This window comes from Mizuhopecten yessoensis, unplaced genomic scaffold, assembly GCF_002113885.1.
Source record: "Mizuhopecten yessoensis strain PY_sf001 unplaced genomic scaffold, ASM211388v2 scaffold716157, whole genome shotgun sequence".
Classification (NCBI taxonomy): domain Eukaryota; kingdom Metazoa; phylum Mollusca; class Bivalvia; order Pectinida; family Pectinidae; genus Mizuhopecten; species Mizuhopecten yessoensis.
In genome coordinates this window covers 140,562-164,390 of record NW_018479976.1, presented here as the reverse complement: position 1 = coordinate 164,390, position 23,829 = coordinate 140,562, and the positions used below count along the sequence as shown (strand labels likewise).

General features: G+C 37.1%; 1 protein-coding gene across 1 annotated transcript in view; it reads left to right on the top strand.

The window, feature by feature from the left end:
- The window catches only part of LOC110441883 (neprilysin-like), a 97,469-nt gene that overhangs the window by 39,634 nt on the left and 34,006 nt on the right, over positions 1-23,829 (top strand). Inside the window, exons 2-10 of the mRNA XM_021485168.1 lie at positions 8,766-8,872; positions 13,503-13,654; positions 15,178-15,240; positions 15,799-15,960; positions 19,397-19,480; positions 20,275-20,483; positions 21,118-21,297; positions 21,723-21,809; positions 22,943-23,076. Of these exons, the coding sequence (XP_021340843.1) occupies positions 8,784-8,872; positions 13,503-13,654; positions 15,178-15,240; positions 15,799-15,960; positions 19,397-19,480; positions 20,275-20,483; positions 21,118-21,297; positions 21,723-21,809; positions 22,943-23,076 (1,160 nt within the window). The 5' untranslated portion in view covers positions 8,766-8,783. The remainder of the gene's footprint in view (positions 1-8,765; positions 8,873-13,502; positions 13,655-15,177; positions 15,241-15,798; positions 15,961-19,396; positions 19,481-20,274; positions 20,484-21,117; positions 21,298-21,722; positions 21,810-22,942; positions 23,077-23,829) is intronic.

Here is a 23,829-nt window from a genome sequence, read left to right as displayed (position 1 = left end):
GTCTACTTCAGATATATAAGTAGGCTAGAGTCGTTACAGAGGACGTATACTTCAGATATATAAGTAGGCTACAGTCGTTACAGAAGACGTATACTTCAGATATATAAGTAGACTACAGTCACTACAGAAGACGTATACTTCAGATATATAAGACTTCAGATATATAAGTAGACTACAGTCGTTACAGGAGACGTCTTCTTCAGATATATAAGTAGGCTACAGTCACTACAGAAGAGTAGGCTACAGTCGATACAGAAGACGTCTACTTCGGATATATAAGTAGGCTACAGTCGATACAGAAGAGGTCTACTTCAGATATATAAGTAGGCTAGAGTCGTTACAGAGGCCGTATACTTCAGATATATAAGTAGGCTACAGTCGCTACAGAAGACGTATACTTCAGATATAAAAGTAGGTTTCAGTCGCTACAGAGGACGTCTACTTAATATATAAAGAAGGCTACAGTCGTTACAGAAGACGTATACTTCAGATATATAAGTAGACTACAGTCACTACAGAAGACGTATGCTTCAGATATATAAGTAGACTACAGTCGCTACAGGAGACGTCTACTTCAGATATATAAAGTCGACTACAGTCGTTCCAGAAGACGTCTACTTCAGATATATAAGTAGACTACAGTCGCTACAGGAGACGTCTACATCAGATATATAAATAGGCTACAGTCGTTACAGAAGACGTATACTCTAGATATATAAGTAGACTACAGTCGTTACAGGAGACGTCTACTTCAGATATATAAAGTCGACTACAGTCGTTCCAGAAGACGTCTACTTCAGATATATAAGTAGTCTACAGTCGTTACAGAAGACATCTACTTCAGGTATATAAGTAGGCTACAGTCACTACAGCAGACGTATACTTCAGATATATAAGTAGACTACAGTCACTACAGAAGACGTATGCTTCAGATATATAAGTAGACTACAGTCGCTACAGGAGACGTCTACTTCAGATATATAAAATAAACTACAGTCGTTACAGAAAACGTCTACTTCAGATATATAAGTAGGCTACAGTCGTTCCAGAAGACGTCTACTTCAGATATATAAGTAGACTACAGTCGTTACAGAAGACGTCTACTTCGGATATATAAGTAGGCTACAGTCGATACAGAAGAGGTCTACTTCAGATATATAAGTAGGCTAGAGTCGTTACATAGGACGTATACTTCAGATATATAAGTAGGCTACAGTCGCTACAGGAGACGTCTACTTCAGATATATAAAATAAACTACAGTCGTTACAGAAAACGTCTACTTCAGATATATAAGTAGGCTACAGTCGTTCCAGAAGACGTCTACTTCAGATATATAAGTAGACTACAGTCGTTACAGGAGATGTCTACTTCAGATATATAAGTAGGCTACAGCCACTACAGAAGACGTATACTTCAGATATATAAGACTTCAGATATATAAGTAGACTACAGTCGTTACAGGAGATGTCTACTTCAGATATATAAGTAGGCTACAGCCACTACAGAAGACGTATACTTCAGATATATAAGTAGGTTACAGTCGCTACAGAGGACGTCTACTTAATACATAAAGTAGGCTACAGTCGTTACAGAAGACGGATACTTCAGATATAAAAGTAGGTTACAGTCGCTACAGAGGACGTCTACTTAATATATAAAGTAGGCTACAGTCGTTACAGAAGACGGATACTTCAGATATAAAAGTAGGTTACAGTCGCTACAGAAGACGTACACTTCAGATATAAAAGTAGGTTACAGTCGCTACAGAAGACGTACACTTCAGATATAAAAGTAGGTTACAGTCGCTACAGATGACGTCTACTTAATATATAAAGTAGGCTACAGTCGTTACAGAAGACGTATACTTCAGATATAAAAGTAGGTTACAGTCGCTACAGAGGACGTCTACTTAATATATAAAGTAGGCTACAGTCGTTACAGAAGACGTATACGTACACTTCAGATATAAAATTAGGTTACAGTCGCTACAGAATACGTACACTTCAGATATAAAAGTAGGTTACAGTCGCTACAGAAGACGTACACTTCAGATATAAAAGTAGGTTACAGTCGCTACAGAAGACGTATACTTCAGATATATAAGAAGGCTACAGTCACTACAGAAGACGTATACTTCAGTTATATAAGGAGGCTAAAGTCGTTACAGAAGACGTACACTTCAGATATAAAAGTAGATTAACTACTACTTCTGAAGTAAACATCCTCTGTATCATTTGTAGCTAACTATTACTTCTGAAGTAAACATCCTCTGTACCTTTTGTAGCTAATTATTACTTCTGAAGTAAACATCCACTGTATCATTTGTAGCTAATTATTACTTCTGAAGTAAACATCCTCTGTATCATTTGTAGCTAATTAATACTTCTGAAGTAAACATCCTCTGTATCATTTGTAGCTAACTATTAAATCTGAAGTAAACATCCTCTGTATCATTTGTAGCTAACTATTAAATCTGAAGTAAACATCCTCTGTATCATTTGTAGCTAAATATTACATCTGAAGTAAACAACCTCTGTATCATTTGTAGCTAACTATTAAATCTGAAGTAAACATCCTCTGTATCATTTGTAGCTAACTATTAAATCTGAAGTAAACATCCTCTGTATCATTTGTAGCTAACTATTAAATCTGAAGTAAACATCCTCTGTATCATTTGTAGCTAACTATTTCTTCTGAAGTAAACATCCTCTGTATCATTTGTAGCTAACTATTAAATCTGAAGTAAACATCCTCTGTATCATTTGTAGCTAAATATTACATCTGAAGTAAACAACCTCTGTATCATTTGTAGCTAACTATTAAATCTGAAGTAAACATCCTCTGTATCATTTGTAGCTAAATATTACATCTGAAGTAAACAACCTCTGTATCATTTGTAGCTAACTATTAAATCTGAAGTAAACATCCTCTGTATCATTTGTAGCTAAATATTACATCTGAAGTAAACAACCTCTGTATCATTTGTAGCTAACTATTAAATCTGAAGTAAACATCCTCTGTATCATTTGTAGCTAAATATTACATCTGAAGTAAACAACCTCTGTATCATTTGTAGCTAACTATTAAATCTGAAGTAAACATCCTCTGTATCATTTGTAGCTAACTATTTCTTCTGAAGTAAACATCCTCTGTATCATTTGTAGCTAACTATTAAATCTGAAGTAAACATCCTCTGTATCATTTGTAGCTAAATATTACATCTGAAGTAAACAACCTCTGTATCATTTGTAGCTAACTATTAAATCTGAAGTAAACATCCTCTGTATCATTTGTAGCTAAATATTACATCTGAAGTAAACAACCTCTGTATCATTTGTAGCTAACTATTAAATCTGAAGTAAACATCCTCTGTATCATTTGTAGCTAAATATTACATCTGAAGTAAACAACCTCTGTATCATTTGTAGCTAACTATTAAATCTGAAGTAAACATCCTCTGTATCATTTGTAGCTAAATATTACATCTGAAGTAAACAACCTCTGTATCATTTGTAGCTAACTATTAAATCTGAAGTAAACATCCTCTGTATCATTTGTAGCTAAATATTACATCTGAAGTAAACAACCTCTGTATCATTTGTAGCTAACTATTAAATCTGAAGTAAACATCCTCTGTATCATTTGTAGCTAACTATTACTTCTGAGTAAACATCCTCTGTATCATTTGTAGCTAATTAATACTTCTGAAGTAAACATCCTCTGTATCATTTGTAGCTAACTATTAAATCTGAAGTAAACATCCTCTGTATCATTTGTAGCTAACTATTAAATCTGAAGTAAACATCCTCTGTATCATTTGTAGCTAACTATTTCTTCTGAAGTAAACATCCTCTGTATCATTTGTAGCTAACTATTAAATCTGAAGTAAACATCCTCTGTATCATTTGTAGCTAACTATTTCTTCTGAAGTAAACATCCTCTGTATCATTTGTAGCTAACTATTAAATCTGAAGTAAACATCCTCTGTATCATTTGTAGCTAATTAATACTTCTGAAGTAAACATCCTCTGTATCATTTGTAGCTAAATATTACATCTGAAGTAAACAACCTCTGTATCATTTGTAGCTAACTATTAAATCTGAAGTAAACATCCTCTGTATCATTTGTAGCTAACTATTACTTCTGAGTAAACATCCACTGTATCATTTGTAGCTAATTATTACTTCTGAAGTAAACATCCTCTGTATCATTTGTAGCTGATTATTACTTCTGAGTAAACATCCTCTGTATTATTTGTAGCTAACTATTACTTCTGAAGTAAACATCCTCTGTATCATTTGTAGCTAATTATTACATCTGAAGTAAACATCCACTGTATCATTTGTAGCTAATTATTACTTCTGAAGTAAAGACCCTCTGTACCATTTGTAGCTAACTACTACTTCTGAAGTAAACATCCTCTGTATCATTTGTAGCTAATTATTACTTCTGAAGTAAAGACCCTCTGTACCATTTGTAGCTGACTACTACTTCTGAAGTAAAGACCCTCTGTATTATTTGTAGCTGATTATTACTTCTGAAGTAAACATCCTCTGTATCATTTGTAGCTAACTACTACTTCTGAAGTAAACATCCTCTTTACCATGTGTAGCTAATTATTACTTCTGAAGTAAACATCCTCTGTATCATTTGTAGCTAATTATTACTTCTGAAGTAAACATCGTCTGTATCATTTGTAGCTAACTACTACTTCTGAAGTAAATACCCTGTGTATCATTTGTAGCTAATTATTACATCTGAAGTAAACATCCTCTGTATCATTTGTAGCTGATTACTACTTATGAAATGTCTGTTCACTAAGTTTTTGATCATTGTTGACCTGCAGATTTGTTTCTGTATTGGAAAAGGCATCATAAAGGCTGCTACATATTGTGAAGGAGATTCATCTTTGCCGGACACTGAGTCCCGGTTTCTGGTTTTAGTGTTGAATTCGTGATGTCTTCCCTTTGGTTTCGGTATTTCATCATTTCCTGTTGCAGTTTTGCATTGACCCTGAGTTCAGTCTTTGTATGCTTACGATGTAATTACTTTAATTTAATTTGATTTGAAGTAAATGTTCTCCGCCTGACCTGTTCGATTAAACATTATTTAGAATCCTAGAAATAAAGAGTGTATTACATACGAGCATTCCAACCTGAAAACAATATCAATAAATATTGGAACTACTTTCAATATTGCCTGTACATCGTTTAACGCTCAACCAGACCGATCAACAATATACAAGAAATTAATGTTATTGCTGCACGCATAAACACTCTTTGAAACTGTGTATAGGAAAGATATACATTTAAGCTACTGCTTACATGTGTATCATTTCATCCGCCATAACGTACAGAAAAGGGATTTCAACTATGATAATGATAAAACAAAATATATGAACCTGTTAACTGATCCAATAATAGGAGCCTGCTTGGGAAACAGCAAATGGCATAAATCAGGTAATACTTCTAGCATATGTACTTCGTCATTTAACTTAGAGATAAACAGTTTACCGTCATTTAACTTAGAAATAAATGGTTTACCGTCATTTAACTTAGATATAAATGGTTTACCGTCATTTAACTTAGAGGTAAACTGTCTACCGTCATTTAGTTTTGAGATAAATGATCTACCATCATTTAACTTAGAGATCAATAGTTTGTCGTCATTTAACTCAGAGTTAAATAGTCTACCGTCATTACACTTTGAGATGAATGGTCTACTGTCATTTATCTTAGAGATAAATCGTCTGCCGTCGTTTAACTTTAAAGATTAACGGCCTGCCGTCATTTAATTCAGAAGTATCTTGTCTGTCGTCATTTAATTTAAATATTGGCAGTCTATCGTCATTTAACATGGATATTGATTGTCTGGCGTCATTTAACTCAGAGTTAAATGGTCTACCGTCATTAAACTTTGGGATGAATGGTCTGCCGTCATTTAACTTAGAGATAGACGATTTACTGTCATTTAACTTAGAGATTCATGGTCTACTGTCATTTATTTTAGAGATTAACGGTCTGTCATCATTCAACTTAGAGATAAATGATCTGCCGTCATTTAACTTAGATATAAATGGTCTACCGGCATTTAACTTAGAGATAAAGGGTCTACCGTCATTAAACTTTGGGATGAATGGTCTGCCGTCATTTAACTTAGAGGTAGACGATTTACTGTCATTTAACTTAGAGATTAATGGTCTACTGTCATTTATTTTAGAGATTAACGGTCTGTCATCATTCAACTTAGAGATAAATCGTCTGCCGTCATTTAACTTTAAAGATTAACGGCCTGCCGTCATTTAATTTAGAAGTATCTTGTCTGTCGTCATTTAATTTAGAGATTGGCAGTCTATCGTCATTTAACATGGATATTGATTGTCTGTCGTCATTAAACTAAGAGATAAATGGTCTGCCGTCATTTAACTTAGAGATAGACGATTTGCTGTCATTTAACTTAGCAATAAATTGTTTGTCGTCATTTAACTTAGAGATAAATTGTTTGTCGTCATTTGACTTAAAGATAAATTATTTTTCGTCACTGAACGCAGAAATAAATGGTTAAATTCCCTTAATTTGAATATGAATGGTCTGTCGTCACTTAATTTCGAGATCCGTTCAGAATTCGTTATTCCTTATTGATCATAAATAAATACAGTTCATAGAAACAACATGTACATCAATCTCAGTTACATCAAAGATTCACAGGGTCATTCCATTGATACAACATTTAGTTATCTACTAAATATTTGCATAATGGACAAATTTCACTAAATTGCAAAAATTCGTTCGTTTTTTTTCGATTATATGATTTTACTAATTTAAAGACAGGGGATTTCCTCGCTAATAGGGCTCACTATCTGTGATTTTGATATCGTTATAAGGAGCATTTAAAATGAAATTATATTCGTTTTCGATGTCCCTAAGACACACAGGGCAAGTTCGCAGATGGCGTGCGAAGATTAATGTAATTGAACAAAAGTTTCTTTATTATACATATACGTGTTGTTTGAGTAAACATTTGATAATCATTTTAATCTTCATTTTCCATTTAAATACGCTAGCACTATGTCGTGTTTTGTGTCAGTAATATAAACTCGTTTTCCATGTGTGAAACTTTTACTTATGAAATTGTTGTATATTCTTTTGTTTTATTGTTGTCGGATTAATGGATACGTATATATCTGCTTAGGTTCATTATTGTATAACGAGATAATCCGGTCGTACCTGATCAGATACAGCCTCCGATGTCCAAGAACAATTATAATCGAGGTCAAATTTCTTTTTTTCTTTTACATCATGTTTATTCTTACATTTTCAGTTTCCCTTTTCTTTTCTTTACAGCATATTGCAAGTCAATTTTTAGGCATTTTGCTTTTAGAAAAAAACCTGTTCATTTGTGCCTAACAACATTTATGACATTTCAGCCTTCATCAAATACTGTACATGTATTTAACCTAATTACCTCATTTTGTCTTTGTTTTTAGATGATAAAACAATGTTTGTATATAGCATTTTAATGTTAAGTTTTACAAAAATCAGGTAATAAAGGAATACTGAAATATTCGTTAGCACACCTGTTTAAATATTTTGCTCTAATTAGTTTTAAATGTGTTTTATTGTCTCTTCAAAATATGAGGAAACACTTTTAAATAACAAGAAAATGCCACAACTTAGAATGTACAATATGTGCCATTAATGGTTGATTTTGACTAATATGGCAAATGTGAATTTAGAAAATGTGTTGTGTGAAACATAGGTAATAATAAGGGGAATATTTTAGTGAAATTCAGCTTCTATGAAAAACTAGATAATTAACTTGCCATTGTTTCATAAAACAACGCCTGCCTAGTGTTGTTAAATATGTTGTCACTCAGAGAACACCCCGTATGAACATGCCGTTATGTTATTTGGGCCCTACTCAACTCAAAGACCCATGTACAACGTTCGTGTTTCTTTATAATGTAGGTCACTCCTCGTGCTCCAAACTATTTAAATTTTGTTCATTTATTGAATGAGTGGGGGTCTGAAGTAAGCGCCTAGCCTGATAGAGACTCCCTCAATAGGCAGACTCTTGTCCACCCCCACTTCGTGATCATTATATATCTAATTGATTATAATCTGAGGTATTATTATGGGTATCTGTTTTACTACGGTGTAATATATTGATGTTATGTTATTATTAGAGCCCTTCACTCGTGGCAGTTTGGGACAGGGTCTGTCGAGCTGGTTCTTTGTTTAGGAGCGAGTGCGTTATTTAACGCATTATGGTTTTATCCGAAGGGCACGCGCAGCGGACTCTGCATTAAACTGACATCGGTGCAGGGTTCTGTATGTCCGACATGATGTTTTAACTTCTTAACATCTGCATAAGGATTGATTAATTTTGAAATGTATCGGCTATCATTATTTTTATGATTTTTAGTATCTCATAATTCAACCAGTAATGGCTGGGTATTGATCGCTGTTTACTTTGTATATTTTATGATTGTGATTTGTATTTTACTGTCGATCAATGGGTGACACTTAAATAAACTAGTATTTATCGTATTTATCTTACTGGCTTTAACTAAACGGTGAACGCACACACCAGTCAGCAGTATTATCGAGAAATACTTCCATCTTGTTTATCTGACAAATTTTATCTGTATCTTTATATAGTTAACTTACCTCAGCACTGGCATACATATTCTTCTCCTCTGAATACCTCAGGGAAATTTACCACCGTATATAACATTTCTGACAATGTGCTATTATGTTTTAGTTTCAGATGTGAGACCCCATGCCAGTACTAGCTATTCCGGTAATGGAAATGAATGGGAAATCTAAACATTATCTATCAGAAGATGGTCTTCAAGTCAAATATACGGGGTAAGTACCCAGGTAAAGATCTACCAATAGTCTGTAACACATACCGTCATTGGCGCCCGTCACCAATTGATTTGTCTCGTTCAACCAGACTCTTGTTGTCTGCGCAGGCTATAACAAGTGATCAAGCGTCTGGTTGAACGAGACTACCACTTGAATTGCTTAGTCGAGGTCGTTTGCTAAACCTTTCCCTGCACATAACAAATATTTGCTTCCGAAAATTACAAATACTGTAATGTTGTACCTTAAATGCAAATATTTCCAAAAAAGCTTCGGTATTACGTTGTGATCCGGGTTCTGACCATATATGCTTTGTGGCATATTTTCTATTTAAACAAATACGTTTTTCTTGGTATGCAGAAGAACGGTGTATGACATTACAAGTTCAGAAATTATATTTTTTGTTTTAGTTATGCCTAATATCGTATTGCTTGACATTCTTGCATTCGTATGTTACGAAGTATTGAAGCTGAGTATAGCATCGGAGAAATAATGAATACAGATTGTTTTGGTACACAGGACGACCTCCACTCGTAGACCTACACAAGTAAATCCGCGGTCACATCTTACGGTCACGCACGTAGTTGACCGCAGTGGGGGTTGGCCGTAGTTGACTGTAGTAGACTGTAGGTGACCTTAGTTAAACGAATTAAACGTAGTTAGACGTAGTTTCCTAACCCTAACTCCTAAACTTAACATTACTTAACGATACTTCACCCTAGTTGACCCTAGTTAATCGTACTTAACAGTACTGTACATGTGAACGTACTTCAAACGTAGTCCAACCCTAGAAGCTGTCCCTACATGACCCTATACTACTTGAACGTAGTGTTATCCGTAGTGTCTACGGTCAACTACGGTAAATTATACTAGTAGAGTTCCCACAATGGGGTCCCGTGACCATGTTCCCGGACCAAGGTTTGACAGTTGATTTTAATCAATTGGAGTGTGCTGATTAAAGTGAGCTGGTGTGAACCTCGTGAAAATTTGGGCTAACTCGGTCAGACGCGAAAATTCAAAATGGCCGCCATCCGGCATCTGGTATTTCAAATGAATACATATCTCTGCTTCTATAATTCTGTTTTAAATTATTTCGTAGTCTAAATGTATGTTGTTGGGTCAGGGATTTCGTTTATCAGCAAAATAACTTGCAAAGAGTAAGTGTTCGGTCGAAAAATGGTTTATCATTTGTTTGCAGCCAAAACCAAAATAATCACAAGCTGACTGCATAAGAAAGCAATCAGGAAGACATCTTTAATGGCAATGTTGTAAAGGTTTTATCTTTAACCATTGCACATTAAATAAAACAACCATTGTCTAAACTGTCTAATCAATTATTCTGTATGTTTCGGGCTAGGCGTCCTCACAAAGGCCAAGGTCAAATGAGGACGGGTTCCTATGGAGACACTGTCTGAAACAACAAGTAGATAGAAAAGAAAGTAGACAGATAAAATAGAAAGCATAAAAGATTCCGAGTGTTGTGATGGGCACAGCAGTTCAATATTGGTCTCCTTCATGTCCCCTTCGTAGAAGACACGAACGAAATTCCCCACTGCTGCAGGTAGGGGGGCACACAAGTCGCCTTAACGATACACATGCAGCGGGATACAGCAGAACTATTTTTGATTTCTTCAATGTTTCCTTAATGGAGGACAAGGAAGAAACACTCCCCGGGTCTGCAGGGGAGGCACTTTAGTTGCCTCTTTCGATCATGCAGTGTGATTCGCCAGGTCTATTCTTTCCCGAACCTTCACAGGTTGTCTGGTAAAAAAAAAACAGTAGACCTTCAGTTAATATCTTCCTCAGAGAATCTTCCTCCACAGTCAATATTACTTCCATCATCCTCATCCACAACATTGTGCGGGTATCTACTCATGAGTCATGTTCATCCAAATCATGCTAACTTCTAGGAAGTGTATCCTTGTTAAACATCACATTTGATACACATCTGCCGTGGATCAGGGGGTGCGTTTAGCTCATCATATTTTAGTGAAAGGTAAACTTGGAAGCATCTCTTGTTACTGGAATGCTTTGCCAACATCTTTCAAAAGAATGCGCGTTCCGGACTCTCTGTGTCATACACTATTTTCCCCGTGTCCATAGAAGCCAGATGCTGTATCAGATCCACGATGTACTGGGACTAAGATTTCAGCTACTCCAACAGAGCAAATATCTCCGCAGCTGATGGTTTTAACCTCCCGTTTGATAAAAAGGGCGCCCTCCAGATGATGCACAACATATGCAGAATAAATTATATTTCTGCCTGGTGGAGTACCCAAAATTATTTTCTGTGTGTTTCTCTGCATGCTTGGTTGACTCAGTCATTAAAAACGAGTTCAGGCATTGTTTGTTTTCTTGATTGTTGATCAGGACTTGAAAGTCCTTTTTGTCGGAAAAACTATCTGATGAAGACATTTTTGGACCTGTCTCTATATGCTGTCTTGGTTGTACGTCGCTTATGCACACCATATTCATGGAAGTTTCTACCACATACATGTAGCTATCATTTACAAACATAAACTGGAATGCATTTGGGAGCCTACTTTGAATAATGGAGAAAAAGCTTTTCTGCATAACTGCGTGAGGGCAAACCCATCAGGTTTCTCACAATATTCAGCAGCTTGGGTCATTTATCGCCTAAGAAACTCATACTGATTTGCCCTAATGTGGTGCTATTATGCAGACAAATCATTTCTCCATTTTTTTGCAGTAGGCATCCAAATGATTGCTATAATGTCGACTTTCTATCGAAGACCTTGATCAGCCAAGACAACATATAAAGACGGGTCCAGAAAAGTGTACATTGAAACATCAGACAGGTTTCCTCGATAGGTTATAGGTTATCGGAGAAACAAAGAAAGACTGAACAAGTTTCTAAAGGATGAGTCTTCCAAGGTTGCAAAGCATCACGCAAACAATGACTCTATTATGTACTCCATCGGGCTAAGCTGTTGGAATATTTTCTCTGATGGAAAGTATGGAAGAACTCAAATGCAGCTGCATAGAGGCAGATCCGATAAACATGAAAATTGGAGACAGCGCAGACAGCCGTGACTAATGCCAAGTTCACAGATAAAGTAATTCATTCAGCATTTCCCCGGCAGGTTGAGGATCGCGAAAAGAATACTCCTGCTGTTTCATAAGAGGCGACTAATGTGGAACCCTCTGCAGAATTGGGAATTTGTTTTTGTGACCTTTACTTTGGGACACAAATGCGACATAAATCTGCTGCACACATTGCAAAATTTGGAATCTCTATATTTCTTTCTACTTCTCACTATATTTTATTTCCTAGCGCCTTACTTGGCAACCTCTGCCTCCTGCACGCACACAAAAGCAAGTAGTCCAGTGCGCATGTACAACACACATGGATGCACGTCCTTTGACCTTAGCTGTTGATAGGCCTTTAAACAAATATAACCAAACCAATCTTTCAGCAGATGTTGTTATCGAACAGAAGGACAAAATCATCAGCTGCATGATGAAGCTGAATTCTGAATCCGATAACAACTCTAAAGTGGATCTGATACAATATCAAGCTTCAGATTGTCCGCCAAGCATACCCAGTGACGCAAGACGTGCTTTAGAAAATCGGTGAAACTTCAGGAGAGGCTAGAGCACTGAAGTGGGTATCCTATCCCACTGCATGTGTATCGTAGAAGGCGACTGGCCCAGCATAAATGGAATACCGTGTCTTCTACGAAGAGGACGTCTTAGACCATTCCAAACAATGGCTGTTTTATTTAATTTACAATGGTTATAAAACCTTTACAACTTAACCATTAAGGATATTTTCCTGGTCTTTTCCTTTGCAGTCAGCTTGTAATTATCTTGGTTTTGGCTGCAAACAAATAATAAATCATTTTTCGACCGAACAGTTAAATTTCTTTTGCTGATAAATGAAATCCCTGACCCTTACAGCATATATTTAGACTCCGAAATCGTTTAAGATAGACATATAGAAGCAAAGATATGTATTCATTTGAAATATCAGATGCTGTATGGCGGCCATTTTGAATTTCGCGTCTAACCGAATTAGCCCAAATTTTCACGAGGTTCACCCCAGCTCATTTTAATAAGCACACTCCAACTGACCAAAGTCAACTTTCAAACCTTAGTCCGGGAAAAGTGGTCACGGGCCCCATTGTGGGAACTCTACAATACGGTCAAGTAGGGTCAATTACGGTCAACTTAGGTCAACTACGTTCAAACTACGGTCACAGTAGGGTATTGGCATCCGAACTCACCGTAGAGATATTTTGAACATGAATCAAATATTTGGGCTAACCAAGGCCAAATGATGGGTTTCTCTTAGTTCAAACAACGTTTATAAATACGTCTAACTACGTGTATTACGTTTGACTAAGGTCACCTACTGTCTACTACAGTCAACTACGGTCATCCCCTGCTACAATCAACTACGTTTACATGCGTGACCGTAAGATTTGACTGCAGATTAAAATGAACCTACATCGTGGTGTGTCTAATACCCTGATTGTATATCTATAATATATACAACAGCAGGACTTCTTTTAATGATACGGCCGGCAGCAAGGTTTCTTTTACTTCTATTCAAATTTGATGTTTTTTGTTCTGTTCTAGTTAACTTAATTTTAGTTCTATTTTCTACCAGTCCAGCAGACATGGTCCAGAGGAGACAGCGTGGCTGGATAGGAGAGAGGACGTACTTGGAGGTGGCTCTACTCGTTAGCTGTGGAGTGTTACTCTGTATCACCGTCATTCTCATAATCAACGAGGCTGTACGGCATGACGACCAGCTGAACGGTATGTACACCTCTGTGCGGACCTGTACAACGGTTAGTACACCAATGTACTGACCTGTACAATGGTTAATACACTTATGTACGGACATGTACAACGGTTAGTACATCTATGTACGGACCTGTACAACGGTTAATACCCTTATGTACGGACCTGTACAACGGTTATTACACCAATGTACTGACCTGAACAATGGTTAATACACTTATGTATTGACCTGTACAATGGTTAGTACATCTCTGTACGGACCTGTACAATAGTTAGTACATCTCTGTACGGACCTGTACAACTGTTAGTACACTTATGTACGGACCTGTACAACGGTTAGTACACCACTGTACAGACATGTACAACGGTTAGTACACCACTGTACGGACCTGTACAATGGTTAGTACATCTCTGTACGGACCTGTACAACTGTTAGTACACTTATGTACGGTCCTGTACAACGGTTAGTACACCACTGTACAGACCTGTACAGCGGTTAGTACACCACTGTACGGACGTGGACAATGGTTAGTACATCTCTGTACGGACCTGCACAATGGTTAGTACATCTTTGTACGGACCTGTACAATAGTTAGTACACCACTGTACAGACCTGTACAAGGGTTAGTACACCTACGTACGTTCCTGTACAACGGTTAGTACATCTCTCTACAGGCCTGTACAATGGTTAGTACACCTTCTACGTTCCTGTACAACGGTAAGTACATCTATTTACGGACCTGTACAATGGTTAGTACATCTTTGTACGGACCTGTACAATAGTTAGTACATCTCTGTACGGACCTGTACAATGGTTAGTACATCTTTGTACGGACCTGTACAATGGTTAGTACACCACTGTACAGACCTGTACAATGGTTAGTACACCTACGTACGTTCCTGTACAACGGTTAGTACATCTCTCTACAGGCCTGTACAATGGTTAGTACACCTGCTACGTTCCTGTACAACGGTAAGTACATCTATGTACGGACCTGTACAATGGTTAGTACATCTCTGTACGAACCTGTACAATGGTTAGTACACCACTGTACAGACCTGTACAACGGTTAGTACATCTCTCTACAGGTCTGTACAATGGTTAGTACACCTACTACGTTCCTGTACAACGGTAAGTACATCTATGCACGGACCTGTACAACGGTAAGTACATCTATGTACGGACCTGTACAACGGTTAGTACATCTCTCTACAGGTCTGTACAACGATAAGTACACCTCTGTACGGACCTGTACAATGGTAAGTACACCTCTGTACTGGCCTGTACCCCTGGACAATATATCCTCTTTAGAAATACAAAGGTTTGGATGTTTTGTGCCGATTGGAGGGGGTTAGAGCATATTTAGCATTGTTTCAAGAGAACGAAATGTAAAGGAAATGTACATGGAATGTGTTCATGGGAGATAATCAGAGAAAAGCAGTGTTTAGGAGAACTGTTATTTGAGTAGTAGGGTTGGTCTTTCGCTTTACTTTTGTATATTTATATTATTGTATCATGCCACCTCTCTGTTTTATAGGTGGCGCCTCAAAGCTTGCTGCCACTAGTACAGTGTGTTTGTCACAGGACTGCGTCAGAGCAGGTATAGAAAGGATTACAATTCACCAGATATTGAAAACAGAACTGAAAGTAAATGGCACTTATGCTGATTTCGCTGTTGAAATGATATAAATGATATAGGCTGTTTCTCATGTTGATATCATCACTATTATCAGAATCAGGAATGATAATATCCAATTTGACCATCATTTCTTTCTGAAACATTGCAGGATGACGTCACAATTAATATTTATTAAATGGCGCAGACACGTATAATCCAAAGGATAGATACATACTTATAATGCCGTGTGTATCACGTGTTTATATTTGAGACATCATCAGTGCTATAAAAATATGAAAAACTGATATTTTTGCTATTGAACATGTGTTGCTCTTTGTGACGTCAAAATACAAAAGTGACGTGTGATTGTGACGTCCAATCAGATGTCCTGCCAAAGCGTACCTTCTGGCGGATCACTGATAGACTCCGGATATAAGTTCAGTGATTTCCTACCGTGCAAATGTTTATCTTGTTTTTGTTACGTACATATCATTAGACATCAGCTATATACTCTAACCTATTGTCTAACTATTGTTACAGCGGCCAGGCTACTACAGGGTATGAACCAGGAGGTCGACCCGTGCGATAACTTTTTTGAGTTCGCGTGCGGGTCTTGGAATAAAGTCAATGTTATTCCTGATGACAGACCAAGTTACAACACATTTGCTAAACTAAGAGACGATCTCCATGTAACCCTCAAAGGTACGTATATCTCCATGTAACCCTCAAAGGTACGTATATCTCCATGTAACCCTCAAAGGTGCGTAATACTTCATGTAACCCTCAAAGGTGCGTATATTTCCATGTTACCCTCAAAGGTGCGTAATATTCCATGTAACCCTCAAAGATACGTATATCTCCATGTAACCCTCAAAGGTACGTATATCTCCAAGTTACCCTCAAAGGTGTGTAATACTCCACGTAACCCTCAAAGGTGCGTATATCTCAAAGTAACCCTCAAAGGTGCATTATACTCCATGTAACCCTCAAAGGTACGTACATCTCCACGTATCCCTCAAAGATACGTACATCTCCATGTAACCCTCAAAGGTGCGTAATACTCCATGTAACCCTCAAAGATACGTACATCTCCATGTAACCCTTAAAGATACGTACATCTCCATGTAACCCTCAAAGGTACGTATATCTCCATGTAACCCTCAAAGGTACGTATATCTCCATGTAACCCTCAAAGGTACGTATATCTCAAAGTAACCCTCAAAGGTACGTACATCTCCTACAAATGTACGTGCATTCTTACGTAACTCTCAAAAGTATGTACATCCCCACATCACACCAAAGTTCAGAATGTATAACTTCGACACTCTACTTTCTTTACTTTGGCGGATTGGTCGAGTGGTTAACATCCCAAAGTCGCCGTACGCATGGAATATTCAGAGAAAGTGTTTTTCTCCTGCCCACACAACTCCAACATCCCAGGTGGAGTATACAATGGTCTGGGGTGGATGTTGCGGTATCTGTGTTGTAGCATTCAAGTGAGGTGGCACTATAAATGATACTGTCGGAAGAACGGTCCCACTACAAACAGAACGTCATACAGCTTCAACATACACGCAGGCATCCACACATAGGGAGATATTAGCTAGGTGGTATAGGACTAGTAGTTAGCGCCTGATAAGGCAGCTCCTGCGAATTCCTCAATATTGTATTGATTAATGTATATGCTTATTGTATTGATTGTATAAGATTGTATATATATGTACTGTAAAGCGCTCTAGAGTCGCTTATGTTAGCTAGATAGGGCGCTATATCATATGTTGTATATTTATATTTATTTTACTTCATCTCTCAACTTGATGATAAGATTTTGGAATATTGGGACAATCACTGCAGAGCCAATAATCCATATTTGTATTGTGTAGCGCTGAGATAAAACCTAATGATATCTATATAGTTTCATAATTGTGTAGTATAAACATGCTTGTTCAATTTAATAATATAAGCTTTAAAGTGCTCGAGCATCCGTATAATGACAATGAGACAGTATATACACTGCCCTCCAAAAGTTCGGTTACATATTTTAAATTTAGCTGATAAATTATTTTTGACAAAACTATTGGAATAGTTAATTGATTATCCAAATTGAATCACAAAAAGGGTTTTGTCAAACAATTCTGATATTTCACATTTTACATAAATCTATCTGATGTTTGAGAGTTGTTAGATTTACGTAAATGTACTCGGTATTAATTTTAACTTTATTGAAAATGACAAAATACATCACTATTCACCATTCATTGATTATTTGTTATCTCTTAAGTATATTTGTACTTTTCAATCACTTTGCAAATACTCATGAGAAGCGAATGACAAGAGAAGAACGATTCCAGCGTGTTTTTTTTACCATCGCAATGGTGTTGCTGCCGGCCAAACTGAAAGAATTATTGGAACCAACAGGTAAGTGACTGTTTTCATCGCGGATTTTAGTGCATTTGCATACGTTTCTTATCAAGAACCTGTCTTTAGTTGTTTTAATGTTTCACTTTTTTTGCAGACATAACGTGAACAGGGCCATTAAACGGTTCCAAGATACCGGGAACTATGAGGATCGAAAACGTTCTGGCCGGCCACGGATTTCTACCCCTCGGGATGATAGATTATTAGTCCGGACCAGCCTCAGAAATCGCAAGGACACCGTTCCTGAGCTTCGAACGGAGTGGATCCAAAATGGTGTGGTAGCGTCGAATACCACAGTGAGGAGACGATTACACAATGCGGGATTGAAATGTTGTGTTGCTGTCAAACAAACACCTTTGACTGCTACCCATCACCGGAAAAGATTAACATTTGCACAGAACCATGCAAATTTGACCGTGGTGGACTGGTCGACTGTTTTATGGACTGACGAGTCCAGGTTCACCATTTTCCAAACAGATGGCAAGACGTATGTGAGAAGAAGGGCAAATGAACAATTGCGACAAGACTGTGTAGTGCCTACAGTTAAGTTTGGTGGTGGCGGTGTGACAGTTTGGGATACAATGTCCTACCGAGGGACTGGATACCTCACTCCTTTGAAAGGAAATCTGAACGGAACCAAATACATTGACATTTTAGAAAACAGCGCGGTACCATCAGCACATCTGCTAGGCTATAGAAACAACGATTTCTTCCAGGATGACGGTGCCCCATGCCACCGGGCACGAATAGTGAACGAATGGAAGGAGGACAACAATATTCTGTCTTTGGAGTGGCCCCCACAGTCCCCCGACTTGAACGCGAAAGAAAACTTGTGGAGAGATCTGGGTTTTGAAGTTCGCCGACACAAGAGCAGAAACCTAAGGGAACTTGAAGCTGCCTTACCGCTTGCATGGGATGGAATACCTGCTAGGATATGTAGAACTTTGGTTAAGAGTATGCCTGACCGTATTCAGGCTGTGATTAGAGCTCGTGGAGGATACACTAAATATTAATGGAATTACAATGTTTTTGACAATTTACATTATAGCTGATTTTTGTAACATTATGTTAACTTAACATAATAAAATCAACAGAAATAATTGTCCAATAACTTCGTTAATAGTATATACAAATGATAATAAAAACAAGATTAACATAATTCTGTACTTGTAACAGAACCTTTGGAGGGCAGTGTATATATATTCCCTATTAGATCCCTACATACGTAATGATTTGAAAGTTTCCGTCACATTTTGCTTTTCTTGGTGTCAGCTGACTGAACGTAATCACGTATAAAATAAGATAAAATCCTCATTTAAAGAAAAAAAAATCAAACAATAAAAATTTGTTGGTTTTTAAAGATATCGTATTTAGAGGAACTCGTTCCAGCCTTCATCAAACAGTGACTGAGGAGTGTTTGAGCACAAAACATCTCCTATTTAAATTTGTCGGGTATTTATTGATTTATTGGTTAGGCGTGTACCAGCTAGATCTGTCTTCTATCATATAGAATCATGAGATCTTAAGATAATAACATTTTTATACCATTCTGATGTGATATGAGATTATTTTCGGAGGAAAGTCTAGGTTCGTTATCAATTTGATAGCGTACTCTGAAATCCTATTCACATTCCATACCCAATCTTATGATAGCATCTGAAAGTGCAGTCAATTTCCAGTGCTGTTACGCGGTTATATAGAACGATGGTGTTATTTGTAGATTTACTGGAGTCGCCAGTTACATCTGGTGAATGTGAAGCTTCGAGGAAAGCCAAACATCTGTACCATTCCTGTATTAATGAAAGTAAGTAGTCCCAATGAATTATTTCATTATAACGTCATTAAATATCGTGTTCAATTTGATATAATAAAAATAAGTCTATTATTGTCACTTATGATTACAATTAAAACGATCATTTACATATGTAAAAATAGCCTTTAAGGTTGATCCAGTAATAATCCACTTGTCCCTCAGCTGTTTGTGATGTGACGATTATTGTCGAGTGTTATTGATAGTTGATGGTCACGTGATGGTCATGTGACCACTTCAACTTGTTCCTAAAGTGAGAATCCTGTGTGACATTGTGACAAAGGACATACTACAGAACAAGCGAATGGAATCATGAAAGTGACGTTACTTACAAGTTCTGCTCTTTCATTTAATTTCATGAAAGTGACGTCACTTACAAATTCTACTCTATCATGAAAGTGAAGTCTCTTACCAATTCTGCTCTTTCGTTTAATTTCATGAAAATACCCTAACCTACAAATTTTGCTCTTTCATTTAATTTCATGAAAGTGACGTCACTAACAAATTCTACTCTATCATGAAAGTGACGTCTCTTACAATTTCTACTCTATCATCAAAATGACGTCTCTTACAAATTCTACTCTATCATCAAAATGACGTCACTTACAAATTCTACTCTATCATGAAAATGATGTCACTTACAAATTCTACTCTATTATGAAAATGATGTCACTTACAAATTCTACTCTATTATGAAAATGATGTCACTTACAAATTCTACTCTATCATGAAAATGATGTCACTTACAATCAATATTGCTGAATTGATTTTTTTTAAATCCCTTATAGCTTTAATTGAGGAGCGAGGCATTGAACCTGCTATACACCTGATTGAGGAGCTTGGTGGTTGGCCTGTAACGTTTGTTAACGGAACGTGGCCAGAGGAAACGTTCGACCTGACAGGCCTGCTCATCAAACTACGTCTGTACAATAATAAAATACTGGTGGATCAGTGGGTCAGCGCCGACGATAAAAATTCAGACGTTCACATAATACAGGTATGATATCCACATAACACAGGTGGTATTTTTACATAACACAGGTGTGGTGTCCACATAACACAAATATAATATCCACATAACATAGGTATAATGTCCTCATAACACAAGTGTTTAGTCCACATAACACAGGTATGATGTCCACATAACACAGTTATAATGTCCACATGTGTGAGTAAGGGCGATTGTGTATGGATGGCGGATGTAGAGTAGAAAGATGATGTGTTTATGTAAAAATACACAAGTGTTAATGTTGTGATGCAACTGAAAAGATGCATGTACTAATAATATATGAAATCATTTCATCATACATGAATGAATGGAGGATGATGATGTTGATGATGAATGATGATTGATGATGATGATTGATGATGATGAGGATGATGGAGGTAATAACATCACAAATATGTGAGATGATGATGATGAGGATGATGGAGGTAATGGCATCACAATGTATGTGAGATGATGATGATGATGATGTTGACATATAGCACAGATATGATGTACGTTAGGGTAGTTAGGAGATATCCATATAATCTTACATGTTACCCTGTAAGTCAGGACCTCCGTTCAATAAACGTCTACACCCAGTGTACCTGGTAAACTGTACAGTGTTACCCTGTCTGCCCTCCAGTTTGATCAGCCCGACCTTGGAATGCCCTCCAGGGACTATTACACCAAAGGTCGCCACGACCCAGACGTCGTAGTTTATGAGGAGTTTGCAGTTGCTGTTGCTATGGTTTTTGGCGCCAATAAAACGGTTGCTGAAGATGACATTCGGGAAATGGTGGATCTTGAAATACGGCTTGCAAACGTATGCATAAAATTCATTAGACTGTTTATTGTAGTTCCGTCTCCACAACTGCTGTTTATTGTAATTCCACAAGATTTATTTTTTTTAATTTTGAATTAAACAGCTAGGTGTGCATATTAGAGTCATGAACAAAATAACGTGCTTGTCTGAGTTGAAAACAGCGGATTACACTAATTTGAGTATACAACAGTTGGCTATGTTCATCTTAATAGTAATCAGTATAGTATGCTTATTTAAGTTCTGAGCAGTGAATACTATTGTCCTATTAATTGCATATTTCAAATCTTTGCATTATCTCTCACTCAAGTAACTGAATGTAAAATCTTTATTGCGTATTTTATAATTGTCTTACGGTAGTAATACATTATATAGAATATCACATAACTATATAAACCAATGGTAAGAAAGGCATGACTTTATCACAGATAACGGTACCCCAGGTAGATCGGCGAGACAACGAGAAACTATACAACAGGATGACGGTCAGAGAACTTCAGCAAATAGTTCCAGGGGTGAGTTGTCGTTTTTTATTGAAATAAATTGAATAGATAACAAAGAATATACGTGCACGTGTTGACTGTATATTACAAGTTCCTCTTTTTAAAGTCAGTGAGTATGTGATGATTGTCCCAAAGAAACCTGTCCTATTGTGATAATTGTTCAAAGTTGAAATGCTTCTATTTCCTTGTTTGATGTAATGGACATGGTATTGTATGCTTGTTTTCGGTGAAAATGCTGCTGTATACATTAATTGCCCTTATGGAAGGGAAACATGCGAAGAGGATAAAGCCAGGGGAACCTGATTTAAATAACTGTGTTCCCTACCGCAACGGTAATAAACATTCTACTATGCCGAATAGAAACAATAACACAACAGTGAAGATGATTGAGTACGTTGTCTTATCAGACACATTGCGTGTACATGAAGTATAATAATGTGATTTGTTGTCACATATTCTTTGATGAACATGCTACTTTGATGATCGTTCCCTGTAAACGTACCTATGTATGATTTTACTCTCTGTGAACATGCTGTTGTGTGATTTGTTCCTAAGAACATTTATTGTGTTTTATCCCTTGTGAACAGTGAAAGTCTTAAGTGTGTTTGACCGTTAATGTTCTTGTAGTTAAAGACTGTCTTTAAAACAGAATACAATAAATCAGTCACATACCCGATCCTGTCTTAATGCATATACCTGATGTCCATATTATTGTATTTTGTTTTGTGTTTTGTTCAAATCAATTTGTTGCTCTTGACATCGTACTTGCCAACTTTAAACATTGACGTCACAGCACTCTCTCCCAGACAAAACCGTTTTATGCCCCGGTCACACATTCACGGATCGCGAATCGGTAGCCGGATTAGCCACGGATCTGTAGTGGTTCGTAGCTGTCCGTATTGTCCGTAGTCAAACCGTGGTGCTTCCGTAGCGGACCACGAATATAGACTATTCCAGGGTCATCCGTGAGTTTCCATCCGTAGTGGATCCGGCGAGACGATCTGTGAATGTTTGACCGGGGCCTTACAGAGGAGAGTTTTACCGGAGGACATTTGACCCCTTACCAGTTCTGAGAGATGTATGACGCCCACACCAGATACATATACCACTAACTACAGTGTATCAGTTGTTTTTCTATCTCACAGTTTGCTTGGATGCGCTACCTGAGAGCTATATTTGACGAGGTTAACATTACGATAACGGAACTGGAGGAGGTGGTGGTGTACGCTCCGGAATACCTCCGACAAATGGTGGAAATCATCAACGAAACACCCGGCAGGTACGCTCTCTAACATCGGGAGGTAGATAAGTTGGCATTGATGATATTTATAGTTTGTTTGTTATTTTGTTTACCTCAATTTGCCTTGTGTGTTCNGGGGGGGAGGGGGATGTGTACCCTGAAATCAAATCGAGGAAATATTAACAACAATTATATTATATTATTTTGACTGAAGTTCTTATCTCGTCTTCAAACTCATGGGGAAACTTTTGTCAAAAGGAAAAAAAAAGGTTTAACGAAAATTTATTAAATTACTATTGATATTTCTAGCTTGATGCTATTTAATATGAATATAGCATAAGATGTTAAATAACAAACAGTAACAAAACTGATCTTCATTAATGAGATCATAGATATGACGACACAATGCATTGATGACAATGATCATATGATGACGGTATGACGACACAATACATTAATGACAATGATCGTACTGACGGTATGACGACACAATTCATTAATGACAATGATCGTACTGACGGTATGACGACACAATCCATTAATGGCAATGATCGTACTGACGGTGTGACGACACAATACATTAAATGAACTGATCGTACTGACGATATGACGACCCAATACATTAATGGCAATGATCGTACTGACGGTATGACGACACAATACATCAATGACAATTATCGTACTGACGGTATGACGACACAATACATTAATAACAATGATCGTGCTGACGGTATGACGACACAATACATTAATGACAATGATCGTACTGACGGTATGACGACACAATACATT